Source organism: Orbicella franksi, chromosome 12, assembly GCF_964199315.1.
Source record: "Orbicella franksi chromosome 12, jaOrbFran1.1, whole genome shotgun sequence".
Lineage (NCBI taxonomy): Eukaryota > Metazoa > Cnidaria > Anthozoa > Scleractinia > Merulinidae > Orbicella > Orbicella franksi.
The window spans coordinates 25,257,204-25,271,378 of record NC_138156.1 but is presented as its reverse complement, the minus strand read 5'-3'; the positions used below and the strand labels follow the sequence as shown (position 1 = coordinate 25,271,378).

At 37.7% G+C, this 14,175-nt stretch overlaps 2 protein-coding genes across 4 annotated transcripts in view; one reads left to right on the top strand and one right to left on the bottom strand.

The window, feature by feature from the left end:
• Positions 1-14,175, top strand: part of LOC145464280 (uncharacterized) — a 212,611-nt gene that overhangs the window by 162,155 nt on the left and 36,281 nt on the right. The window lies entirely within an intron of this gene.
• The window catches only part of LOC145463725 (eukaryotic translation initiation factor 3 subunit C-like), a gene marked incomplete at its 5' end in the record, with an annotated part of 85,670 nt that overhangs the window by 59,959 nt on the left and 11,536 nt on the right, over positions 1-14,175 (bottom strand). Inside the window, 7 exons of the mRNA XM_081447511.1 lie at positions 4,984-8,870; positions 9,158-9,236; positions 9,510-9,602; positions 10,401-10,488; positions 12,456-12,521; positions 12,659-12,708; positions 13,765-13,862. Of these exons, the coding sequence (XP_081303637.1) occupies positions 8,716-8,870; positions 9,158-9,236; positions 9,510-9,602; positions 10,401-10,488; positions 12,456-12,521; positions 12,659-12,708; positions 13,765-13,862 (629 nt within the window). The remainder of the gene's footprint in view (positions 1-4,983; positions 8,871-9,157; positions 9,237-9,509; positions 9,603-10,400; positions 10,489-12,455; positions 12,522-12,658; positions 12,709-13,764; positions 13,863-14,175) is intronic.

The window sequence follows — 14,175 nt, the reverse complement described above, 5'->3', positions numbered from 1 at the left end:
TCTCTGATAAACATTGAAACTCACGATGAGCTCGTCTTCTTATTACGGCACAGTTCAGTGTGCCAGAACATCTTCGGTTGTATTGTTGTTTGTATCTCTTCATACTACGAAAAAGTTAAACAATGGAATTGAAGAACCGGCTCAAACTCAAATGGCTAAAATAAAAAACAACAAAAACAAAAAAACACTCTTAGAGCGTTTTGCCTCAGTCTAAAAATAACACTTTCTCACAGAAAAAAGAGAGAGAGATTAGGTGAAACCGGTTTCGTGACTAAATACAATGCTATAATATGCGATGTTCAATCTATTTCCACGCCTCATTCTAATCAGTGATGTTACTTTCAAACAGATCCATTGAACGAGAACTCTCATATACAAAATGGAACATCTCAAGGACTTGCTGACGCCTAAAACCTTCAACAAGATCAGTTACGTAGCAGTTATTTGTTGGATCGTTTATGGAGTAATCCTGCTTGGCATCTTTGCAGAAATGGAGAACAGTGACAGTTTCCGCTGTGAGGCGAAACTTGAAAAGATGGACCTCGTCCGAGGAAAATGTTCAGATCAGTACAACAAACAATACAACAAATCTGGTATTCCTGTATATGGATTTGTGATTGCTAACTTTTCTCTCATCGGCATTGTATGTGTGATCTACTCCCGAGTTGTAAAGTCAAGAGTCGATGAGGTGGAAGCCAATCGCCAGAGACCTGATGCTGAAGGACAAAACAGACCCAAAAGACGCAAGGTGTTTGTGGCGTATTTTTGTCAACTTGCCACCAGATTTGCGATAGGAATTATTTTTATAGTCCTACAAACTCGAGTTCTTTATCCTGACAACTTTCCCGCCGACTTTCATTGCCAAATAGCAGCAGCCAGTCACGCGGCGAATGCGTCATCAACCAGCAACATTCAGAACAGCACCATGTACGAGTGTCACAATCAACAAGCAACAAAGAAAACCTCCTGGATAAATGCCGTAACTGTCGGCAATGGTGTGTTAGCGCTTATTATTCTAATTGAGATCATCTTTATCTTGGCACTACGAGTGAAAAAAGGAAATGAATTTCTCGAAGATTCCCAGTTTCTGGCAGTTTTTCTTTCCACTCAAGAACCTGTCAGTCGTCGTCAAGAACCAGGGCAACCCTTATTACCAAGACCACCTGCAGAGCAAACACCTGAACAACTTTCACTGATCAATGAATTAATCAAAAGCCTGAAGAAAAGTATCATTAAATACACGGAGGAACCTTCAGATCTCAAGGCCCTGTTTAAAGTACCGCACGGTGAAGGCAGAATTAAAGATCGCAAGTTAGATCATGTTTACACTGACTTAGTTCTTATTCCAAACAGAGCGGAACATGACTTCACCGGGAATAGACGGGAACAACTGAGAGTTTACCCCATGTTAAAGAAAAATTTGCAACCAATATCACGAGAAGAAATTGTTGATGCCGAAAACAAGAAAATCCTTATCGTCGGCCGTCCCGGAATAGGAAAAACTTTGTTTTTAACTAAGTGGATCAGGGACTGGGCATCAGACAAAGCGTTCAACAATTTTGACTATGTCTTTTTCCTGAAGTTCCGCCAATTCAACTCCGTGGGAGAACTGAGCCTTCGTGATCTTCTATCAAGATCGGAGTATTCAGAGACAGAACGCTTGAGTGATGACGTTTGGAACCACGTCCTCACAAATCCCGAGAGAGTTCTAATCTTTTTCGACGGCCTGGACGAGTATTTAAATAGGTCAAGTGTCGCTAAACCGTCCGATTGCAAGAATGGGGAAAAACAAATGCCTCTCCCTGCTCTCTTCTACAACATAGTGGAAGGAAATCTCCTCCCCGGAGCAAGCGTCCTGACCACTACCAGACCCACTGCCGTGGCAGACGTTACAAATCTTTCTTTCCGAAAAACAATTGAAATTCTTGGCTTTGCATCCCAGCAAGTTGAAGAATACGTGGAGAGCTTTGCGAAAGATGCAGCGCAAGATGCAGGGCAAGATACAGCGGACGCAGGAAAGAAAATATGGGAGCACATCAAGACGAATATGAACATATTCTCACTTTGCTATATTCCTGTGAACTGCCTGATAATTTGCTCATGCTTGTGGCAAGTTCTGAAGTTCCACAGCGAAAAGGGTTTAACTGGTGTTGGCCTCCCAACAAATCTCACAGAAATCTACCAAAGATCCATGAAATTTTTCTTCTGCCGGCACGATGAGCAATATCGCGACAAAGACCTTCGTCGAGAGGACATTAACTCAAAACATTTGCCTCCTAAAGTGGAAAAGAAAATCAAGCCACTGGCCAAACTTGCTTTCGATGGGCTGACACAAAAAAGACTAATCTTTGGACAAAAGGAAGTTCCCAAGCATTTAGTCGATAGCGCCCTTTTTCATCGCCTACCAGATCGTAAACTTGACGCGTTCACCGGCGAAGCTCAATACTGTTTCGTTCACCTCACCATGCAAGAGTTCCTCGCAGCCAAGCACATAACCGAAACCATGAAAGGAGAAAAATTGAGAAGATTCGTTGCTGACCACATCGACAATAGTGAATGGCAACTCGTTTTGCAGTTTGTCGGTGGTCTACTTGGTGAGCAGTCTATCGACATATTTACCGACCTTCTTCCCAAGATAACAGAGGAGAAAGATAAACGCGGGCTGATGCTTGACGCTCCATTGCATGGACGCACAGTTACCTGTTGGCCGACTCGCAGCGACAAAGATTTAGCGGTGACATTAATGAAGTGTATCTACGAAACCAATGAATCAGGTTCAGTTGTTCAAAGTAAGTTAGAAAAGATTGGATTTAATGCTGTAGATTTTAGTGAATGTCGCCTCGCACCTGTTGACTGTACAGCAGTGGTTCATTTTCTTAACAGCGTTCAACAAATTTCGCTCATAAATTTGTTCAATAATAACATTGGCTCGTTGGGTTGTGTAGAGATTGTAAAGTTGTTTGACAATAGTAATTGTCAATTAAGCACCTTAAACCTCGCTGTCAATGAAATAACAGATGAAGGTGTAAAGCAGTTAAGTAATGCTGTTATAAATAGTCAATTAAGCCGCTTAAACCTCGCGTACAATAAAATAACAGATGAAGGTGCAAAGCAGTTAAGTAATGCTGTTATAAATAGTCAATTAAGCAGCTTAAGCCTCGGTGGCAATGAAATAACAGATGAAGGTGTAAAGCAGTTGAGTAATGCTGTTATAAATAGCAATAAGTTACGCAGCTTATACCTCTGGGGGAATCATCAAATAACAAATGAAGCTAAAAAGCAAATTAAACAGGCTAATCCCAATTGCAAGGTCTTCTTTTAAATTGTTTAGAAATGATTGCCATTGTCTTTCAACAAACTTAATCGATTAAACAAACTGCTAGGATTGTAGTTGTTGTGTAACCGAGTGCAGAAAACAAAACAGAAACTCTGTAAAATATAAAATTCCATGTAAAACAGTTTTTCATCGCAGTGACTTGTGCTTTAGGATACGAATCATGTTAAATGAAGATTTTCTGAGCTTAAATGAAGTAGCCTGACAACTTCATTACAAGGTGCTTAGATAAGATGTATTTTTGTGTTTGTAATTTGACATTCAAACACATCTTGTGTAAGATGTGGTTTTACGGATTTTTTGAAAAAAAAACGTCACTCGCTACTAAATAAAATTAAGAGAATAAGCTTAAATGTAACTCAACTTGAAAACAACATAAATTTCTCAGGCAAAACACTTTAATGAGCTGCTAAATTCAAAGGAAAAATTACACAAAAAGAAAGATAAATGACATGACGGTTAGTCTTAGCTGTTTTTTTCGCCGGTAAGAATTCCAGTGCTTCGGCTTGTCTTCATACGCCATGTTTACAACAAAATTGTCTTTCAACTCCGAGGACTTCAAGCGGACGTAGCTTTTTACTTTTGAAAGTATTACTCTGTTAACAAACACGGCTCTCTTAACAAACACGGCTCAAACAAGTGCGAACAGAATTTTCTGGTCTTTCCCACAAGCGTGAAACTGGCAAACTGAATGAAAAAACAACAGTTAACAACACTCGACTGAGATGTAGGATCGAAATTAACCAATCAAAAACTTGTTGTGTTTCCTGAGAGGTCCTCCTCGTGAGTTGAAAAACAAGTGGCGCGCTCAAAAATACACAAAATGGCTGGACCATTAAAAATCAAGGGAAGGGATAGTTCAATGAATTCATGATTTTTTTCCTATCCTTAGTTCTGTACAGAAATGTCTTCTGCAGTGCACAAGCTCTGTACAATCTATATAAAAGTGAGATAAATTTAGATCTAAATATGATCCAGTTTGCTTGCAAGGAAAATTACAAATTTTGGAGCTCACTTTTCCTCACACCTGTCCTCCCTTTGTTTCTAATGGTCCAGCCCTTTATTAAGATAGTGCAACTTAGTTGATAATAACAAGCCAATCTCTTTCTATTAACCAGATAAATGTGCCTGATATGAGGAATCAACTGAATTTGAGACATTCGTAGTATTTTAAATTATCACATCTTTGTATTCAAATATATATATCTCAATTGTGTAATAGTTATTGTAGAATAGTGACGAACTTTTAGTACCAAGATGAACTTTTAGTATCTCACAATTACTTGATGAGATTTAGCTTAAGTTACCAACTATATATGTAATTAAGTGGAGCCAAGCTCCTGATTTTTCTTGTTTTAATTAAATGTTGATAAGGAAGTTCTGTGTTGTGGTCACTTAACAAACAGACCACGCTTTTCTATAGTCTACACTTTTATAGTGTTGTTAAATGTTCAAAACTGAAGTGGAACCACAAGCCACAGCTGAGCTGTTTCACTGCTAAGCTTTGAACATTTCACGACATTATTTCTATGGTCTATAAATAAGACTGTAGACTATAGAAAAATGTGTTGATTTTGTATTAAGAACGAACAAAAAATTATACAGCAAATTTGAGAGAAAATCAGTGTGAAATTGCATATCAAGACAACATTACCTCCAGTCAGTTTTCTTTCTTTTTGCTCCCATGTTGGCCAATATGATATGAGATCAGACATTGAAAATCATCAAAATACCCTTGTTCTCTCCTGGGTTACTGTATTAACTCAACTGAGCACTATGCCCCCCTCCCGAATGGTTGCTGCCTCCAATTGATAGCCACAGACAATGGCAAAAATACCAAAGAGCACCGCCCTTGAATAAGCATCTCTTTCATTCACAACAATATGGTGCTTATTAATGAAGCTTCATCAGACTGAATTTGTTCTAGGAGTATTTACTGTCCAGTGGCCTGGGTTGTTTGAAAGGTGGACACTGCTATCCACCTGATAAACCACTATACAGAGGATAGCGTGGTTTGTTTTCTGATCACTTATCCATTGGATAGCGATTTACCTGGCAGGTAGTGCTATGCAGCTTTTGAACAACAGGGACCCGGTTCTCGAAGGTCCTGAGACGTTTTCGCACCCGAAAAGCTGTAGCAAAATCTCCAACCTTGTGACCTGAGAACTGGTTTATGCGCAAATTCTTATTATGAACAGAGGTTCCCTTTGTACAAGAAGTTTCAGGTGTATACAACTCTTCTTCTCTTTAAATATAATATCGGTTAACTAAAAATGGCTCTGCGGGCCCAAAAAGTTTCCTGGGCTTTCAAGAAACTGGCCCTTGGGCCCTGGATTACAATGATTTTCAGTTCCAAGTGACTATATTTAGCTGTTAACTTTATTTTGTTTCGATTTACAAAATTGGCATGAGGTTTTTTGAGGAGCACCACTCTCAAATAAGTGCTGCCCCTAAATGCTAGTTTTCAGAATCGATGAAGTCATAATCGGAAGTGTAGAGTGATATGATCTGGTGAAAATCAAACCAACAGAGTCAGAAGCAGAACTCCCATTCCGCTTATGACTCTGTCGCTTATGATCCAGTGAAAACTAGATTGTCGGAGTCAGAAGCAGAAGCGGTAGAATCAACCAATCACAATTTTTGATTCCAGGCCTTGTAGTTGGTTGGTTCTTCCTCTTCTGCTTCCAACTCCGACAATCTAGTTTTAACTGGATCATAAGCGACCGAGTCAAACATAATCTGAACTAGTGAGACAATCTCAGATAGCGCAGAGTGTAATGTATAGCTCTGACGTAGTACTCATAACACAGTTCCTGTATAACCCTTACCATTCACTCCTGGTTTGTATTGACCTTGTTAGTCAGTTAGGGATTTTGATGAGACATAATCTTAGCAGTGTGTATGTTTGATGTGAGTATTTTTATTCACAGTCCAAGGATAACTTACAGTTAATTACTGTTTGTTAAGACAGTTTTCAAATTTTACTGTAGTGTTTTACATTGATTTTTGCCCATTTCAAATTAAATAATACATGTAAGTAGCGAACGTGACAATTTTACTCTTCATGCAAACGTTTGTAACTTGATATGTTCGTTTTCCTCGCAAAGGTATGTAACCTGATACTCTTGTTTTCTCGAAAACACAGGGAAGATGTGCTTGTATTCTTTTCACAGCTGGAGATATATGGAAGTAAGTTGAATGTCAGATGAAGAAATGGAAGAGGAACGATTTGCTTTATTTAACACGCAAATTTTCTTGACCAATTAACAAGAACTAATCTAATTATTAAATTGTCACAGCACAGCATGTTCTGTTGCCACCTTTGGCGTTAACAATAAAACCACTTAAATTTAAAATACACACTGATATCGAAGTAAACAGCACTACTTGACCGACGTCGGTGAACGAGTGTCCTCAGAGACTGATAAAATTTATGCTTTCATTAGGTGCCACAGAGTCTGCAGCAATATTTGAGCAGTTTCCTGGGTTTTTGTACAGTTTGACAGGTTTTAATGCCACTTACTCGGGAGAGGTTCAGCTGAGGGTATGAACTTTTTGGTCTCTTTGATAAAGACAATTAAAGGATGAAATCAATGCACTAGTGTAGTTTGGAAACAACAGATGATATTTCTTGAACCAAGTTAAGCGTAATTCCAAAAGACATGCAGTCACAGTAGCATTCTTGTATCGCGCTAATGATGCTAGAACGCATGCGTATGATATATTAGGGTTCTACCACAAGGAGAAGCACACAATGGTAGTGTGTGATCTTGTATGAAATGTATCTTCCATCTAATATGTAGCTGACACTAATGCTTATTAATCTGCGCATGCGTTCAGAGCAAATATTGGTTTTGTTCTAAAGAGAAAAGTACCACAAGGAGAGCAAGGGGCTTTCTGAAACAAATATACCGGTATAGCCTTTTAAAGTGATCCAAAAAGTAATGTAGGTACATATGCCACCCATTTTACGTAGTGCTCACAAGTACCTACACCATCCTACCCCCCTTGCTGCAAGCCAAATTAATTGAAATTAATTAATTGTACTAACGTTAAAGTTTACACCTTATTTCCATAGTGCCTTATTGCAATAGTGCTTTAGCAAAGTCAACCCCCAAACCATCCCAATAGTGCACTCTGCACTAAAAAATGATTCTTAAGACTCTAATTCCGTCGAGCTTATGACTCTGCTTATGACTCTGATTTTCAATTTTCACTTGGTCACTAGCGCTCTCAGGACTCCAACTATGACTCTGACTCCGTCAGTAGTGAAAACCAGCCTTAAAATACACAGCAACTCTGACACTAAATACTTAAAGAGTGCTGTGGAGAGGAAATAGAGGAAATATCATAGTCAGTGTCTAACATAAAAGAGATATTGGGAGAATAAAATAACTTCATCAGCTACAGTTTATCACTGGCATCGCTCAGCTTTATTCACTTACAATATGTTTACACATTTGAAGATTTCGAAAGTAAATGCCAAACAATAAAACAGTATACTCTACTTTAGTGGAGTCCCAATTTCTCAAATCCTAAGTTTATTAAATCTGTTGATTAAATTACTTGAAACAAAAAGCCTTTTATCACACTCAAATTTTAAGAAAGGTGTAATCCACATTCAAGCCTAGTGGTCCACATGGCTGGTGCTATTTTAATTTCTGTAGCATGAAGCAAGTAGGAGTAGTTCTACCCCAAATCTTAGATGCGATGATAGTCCTAAATGGGGTTACCCCAGCACTAGTTCATCAGGACCCATTTATACTTGCTGTTTAAAGAGATGCAGCTGTGAGACTATGGTGTTTTGTCCAAGATAGTCTGCACAGCAAGCGCTCCCATACGAAGGCCTTTGTCTACATTCTGGCCACAAACAAATTGGAGTGGGAGTGAAAATATTGATGGAGAAGACCAACCCCTGCTTCTTCAAAGATTTTTGCTCCCACTCCAATTTGTACACAGCCAGAATATGGAAAAAGCTTCTCGCATGGCAATGCTTGCTTCGCAGGCCAGGTTCTGTTCTGCTGATAAATTTGGCATGACATCTTGAAATAATACCTTGTTTTGACAAACAAAGATCTGTATCTGTAACAAAAAGGATGTTGTACAAAAAAACTGTTCACTTAGTAGCCATAAAACAAAACCTTAGGTTCATATTATTTAATGTACTGCATTGCCACTTACAGTTTTTCAAGCTTTAAATTTCCAAAATAATTTTTGTCTGCCTAACTGAATCAAGAAATTGGAATTCCATTGTTCATTTTAGTTAATGTGTACTCAAATTCATCACATTTGCAAACAAGGACAGTATCAGCTTGAATCACAGACAGGCCATAACAAGTGTTGCCATGTTCCTTGATTAAATTATGCATATTGTCTTTAGATTAATAAGATGATTGTGTCTGTGGCTGTTGGTAAGGCCGGTCATACTGGCGCCCATATCTCTCCTGCCAGTTGTACCGATCTTGCCTGTCCTGTTTTTCTGGCCTGTCTTGTCGATCATAATGTTGCTGATTTTGTCGACGATAGCGGCCTTGACCTGGAAATTAGTAGAGAGTGGGTAAGTCAAGCAATTAAAAAATTAAAAAGGCTTCCTAAAATACTCATTGAGTAATACGGGTTATGCCTTTTGCACTAACAGTCTCGATTTAACTGGAAATAACACTGGCCCAGAAAGGGGTCTTGCATTTCTCAGGCCTTTTGTCACACTAGCAAACTGTTCACAGGCAAAATAATCAAACATTAAGCACTATATGTAGACTTAGTGTGAGAGACACCTGTAAAAGTTTTCCCAAGAAGAAAAGAAGTACTCTAAGCAGTTCATACCTTGTCTGTCCTTGAACTGAACAAATCCTCCATGTCTTGTGTCATAAATACGCTCATTGTTTTCTACCAAAGTGCTGACCTGAAAACAAGTCGTAAACACTCTGTATTAAAGTTGTTTGATAAGCTGTAGGTTGAAAAGCTAATAGCAGGGGTTTCATTAATGTTTTCAACAGGAGGGCAACTGGTTTTCACAGGTGGGCAAAACTATTTGATCTGAAATTCTTTATAAGAAAAACTTTCCACTAGGTGATCAAACCAGCAGGTCAAAATAGTCTTCACAGCTGGTCAATTTGCTGGTGCCCAACCCTTAATGAAACACCTGGCTAACAGGCTACAGTATTTAAGATTTTACCTTATCAGCTAATTGCAGCGCCAAGCTCTGAAGGAGAGAAGGCTCGGCTCCTCGGTGCATTACAACTGTCTGAGTTGGCTCATCCCAAGAGGCCTGGAGTGAGAACACAACCTTGCTTAGAGTTGAAATTTGAATTCTTAATGACCACTCAACAAACTTAATTAAAACAACTAATTTTTAATAGTTATGATATGAGCCTGCCCTTACCAGCATATGATCAGTGACATTGCTAGCCAAAACTCAGGGCTTGTGAAGACTGTTGGTGTATGTTAAATGTCAGAATTCCACTGATACCATGGTTGTATAATAATTCTCCAGAAACCTGTTTTGATTTTCTTTGGTGAATTCCATTTAAACTCCAGCTTTGAAGCACAATAATCTTATTTTAAAGTTAGACACAGAGGGAAATTGTTCTTTATTACAATTCTCTGACATCTTAGTAAAATTTGCAGTTAAGTGGTGGACTGCAAAACCTTAAATGGTTATCGCACAGGGCTGTAAGCAAGATTAGAGGACATGGGGTTCAGACCCTAATCCCAAGCGGTGAGCCTTACATGTGTGGCTTTCTCTACGCAGATGTCAAGATTAATTTTTAGATACAAATTACTTAAACTGTTTGACTGTGAAAATAATAATAATAACTACTTATTATCTGAGAGTGAGATCTTTACGGGAAAATCTCAGACTGAGACCTTGCAGTATTGACCAAGCAATAGCGAGGTCTATACGGTAAGGTCAAGGTAATTCTCGTGGGCATTACAGGAAAATAATGTCCTATGATTAGCCAATCAGAGTGCCTGTTATATCAGATACAAGAACAAGCCATATGATAATAATAATAGTAATAATAATAATAATAATAATAATTGAAAAAGAAACAATATCACAAACCTGCAGCTCTTCGTTGATGATCATTTTGCTGATAGTGCTGTGCACCACAGATGGAGGCAAATCAAACATTTCAGCCAACGTATACAAACTACAAGTAAAGACAACAAATACATACTTGAGCTGACACTGGCACACCAATCACAAATAGAATGGATAAAGATGGTTGGATAACTGGCCATTTATACCAGAAAAATAAACCACGGCTTCCACAAGCTGCAGCTTACATAAGATGTGAACTGGACCATTTATACTAGCGCATATTATATAAGATGTGAAGTGCTCCTATAAATGATTTCTGGCTTATTCATGACTAATGCCTTGCTTTTGTGCTGGTTGTCATAGCAATCGCAGAATTATGCCAGCTGTCATGCAAGTGGGAAAAAATTGGGCTTGCTCAGTGTGAGGTTGCATCTTAATTAAGCCCCAAACAAGGAGTGATACCATTTTTATAGTGTTTCCCATCTTATATAAGCCATGAAGAGCTCAAAACCCTCGTGTTACACAAGCCGTGGCTTATGAAAGATGCGAACTGGTACTGTTCATATGGTAAGTGCATGACTTATGTAAGCTGCAGCTTGTGTAAGCCATGGCTTATTTTCCTCATAGAAATGGGCTTTTTATTTTCCTGTTATGATGTAACATCAAACAGCATTGCTCCTGACTTGAAAAGATTTCATGACAATTATTTTCCTGCAGATAAAAAGTTCTCAAGAAAGAACTGATGCTGTCTTACATCAAACCACAGCAGGAATTTGAACTTGTCAAACCATCTTTCAATCCAGTCACCTGGTATATCCCCTTTGTTATGATAAAGATTGCTAATTCTGACTGATTTCCTCAAAAGATACTGCTGCTTAATCTATGTATTCTGTAGGTTTCTTTACTATGACCATGATCAAGTTTGTCTTCCTCTGTGTTACGAAAAATTGCCTAAGTCTAGTTTTAGAACAATCTAGAGCTGGAAGTCATTCAGCCATGACCAATTTGTATGAGAACATTCTAGAACATTCTGATCCTTATGTAATTACTCAGATTACAAACTGTGTCAAACTACTTAATTTAGCTTGTAATAGAAGTTTCTGGAACTTTAAGCCTCATGTATGTTAGAGCGAGAGTTTCTGCTGTAAGAGAGATTGATTCAAATTTGAAGAAGCTTAGTGCTGTAAATTCATGAAGTTACCTTACGGAAATAAATTACTTTGTTGCTGTTACCAGCGATGCTGAGTTCTGTCTGGAAACAACCCTGCTCTACAACGATACTCGTAACACTCTGGTCAAATCTGACAAAATATGCAGTAATGTCCACATAAGGTGGATAACTAAAGGTTTATCTACCATGCCTGTAACACTGGGCTCAGTAACAAAACATACTCACCTTGTGGGAAACATTATTCTAAACTCCTAAAGGATGGCCCATCATTTTCTGGAGGGGGAAGGGGTTGGTTGGGCAATTTCCAATAAAAAATTCCTGCACAGTAAAAACTGCTGCAGAAAAATCTTGTAAGGGGAGCCATGGGGAAAAAAAATTAAGGAAATTCTTTCTATTATTTTTATTTGGATTTAGACATTAAAACAATTCTTGCACAAACTATTGCCTGACTAAAAAAATCATGCACAGCTTAAAGGTGAGAAAGAAATGTCATGCCCCCCAAAATTGCCCAACCCCAACTCAACAAAAATATAATGGTCTGTCCCTAAATATCAGTAGAAGTAGCATGAAATGGTGTGATGTGATCTTGAGTACAAGTGCTGTGCATGGTTGAGGAAAGAGGGCAAAATCCAGGGCTAGCTAGCAGAGAGTAAAAAATAAAATAAAGGATGATCCAAAGAAATACACCTTTATGAGTGATATTCAGAGCAAAATAAAGCAAACAGGATGTTTTCAAGAAGGAATGCTAATTTTGATTTTGACATTACCAAGTGAAAGTCAGGCATAACAATTAAAAGAGATTTTCATCAAGAATATGATGCACAAGTTTTTCCAAATGAGGTAGTGTGTATTGTAAACATTATATGCATTGCTACATTTCCCCGTTCCTCTGAATGTTTAAGTACCTCAATGAGTCATACACGCTGTTATATGTGAACAAATATGTTCTCAGGCTTTCCTCTTGAATTTTCCTGTGAGAAAAAAAGAAAAGCCAATTTCACATTATTGATGATTGATGTCACTTTCATACAGTATCTACTATGCACTTGATCATACATCCAATTTTTTATATTGAGACCTAAAGGCAGAAGCTAAAAACAGACATTACCTTGTCAACATTTCTTGTACTTGCTCTGTTTGGCGAAACAATTTCCATACCTATCATGCCACAGAGAACAGTTTTTAACTTGGTGTATTTTTGCCTTAATATGTATCTTATTTTATATATACTGTAATTATCATCTCAATAATTCTTATTTATTAGTTTTTTAATTCTTAGTCAGCGGGACCCCGTTGATAACGGTACTTTGTACTGAAGGGTTATCCTGGGTAAATATTCGATTATTATCATTAGCATTATTATTATTATTATTATTATTATTATTATTATTATTAACAGTAATTGGACCAAGTGGAGTACAATTCAGGGAAAACTCACCCAAGTAATGTCAAAATCGGACAAGCATGAAGCGCAAGGCTGATTTGAAATTACAAGCACGATTTCTTCCAAATTGTATGGTACAAAGTCCAATTACCAATTACATGCAATTGTATCTATAACAAATTTCAGAATTAAAAATGTCTCTTGATTAATTCTTTTGAGCGAACACATCTTTAGCGCTTTTCATAAGTTTTGAAAACTTTAGGAAGCATTGCAAAGGAAGCCATTGAAGCATGCGTAATTGATGTGCGAATCCCGTGGTATCCAATTACAGGTATCCAATTACAAAAAGTTCAAATTGCATACCTGTAATATGACACCCAGGTGGTTGCGTGCCGGTTACGTGACAAATAGGTGGGTGGAGAACCAATCATGATCAAGAATTTTGTTATAGATATTATTATTAGTATTATTATTGTTGTTGTTATTATTATTATTATTAGAAAGAAAGATAATCTAACATTCACCAAGCAATCCAGGCAGCCAAACAACCAACAAACAACAATAATAATAATTTATTACTAGTTCTTTTTAGGCAAGGCCAGAGTAAACTGTGAAAATTGCTGGTAGGTATTTCAATCCTGGTTGCCTCAAAATTTTCCAAAAGTCAGTTAGGGGCTTTATTCCATGCACCCCTTCAGTTAATGTTTTAATAGTTAGAAAAAAACATCTGTCATATTCGAGATAATCCTGCATTCTTTCCCAACCAATAATTAGTTTTTTTAGGAGAAGGTTGGTTTTAAGTGGACATAGTTCCAAAAGTTTCATGTTACCTTGACCGCTAATATGTAGTCCTTGCATTGTTTCCAGTCTCCCTTCTTCATGGCTTTGGATGCAGCTACTACATGTTCACGCATACTCTCTGGAGGACCTGGGATTAATCCATAAGGATAGAAGTCAGTGGCCTGTTAAATACCATGAAAATAGACTGCCAAACATCCAACAACTTACCAACAAGAACAAAGTATCTTTTTCATAATATGTCAAACACAAAAGACCATGTTTGAACACATTTCCAAACACTGAGAAGAGAGTGGAAAATACGACACGTAGTGGAGTATTTTTGACAAAGTTCAGGGTGTTTAAAAATTTGGTCAAATACTGTCTTAAGTGTTTGATATATCTTCTCAATCGAAACTAAAACTAAGGAGAAAACAAAAAAATGAAATCATGAAAATCTATGC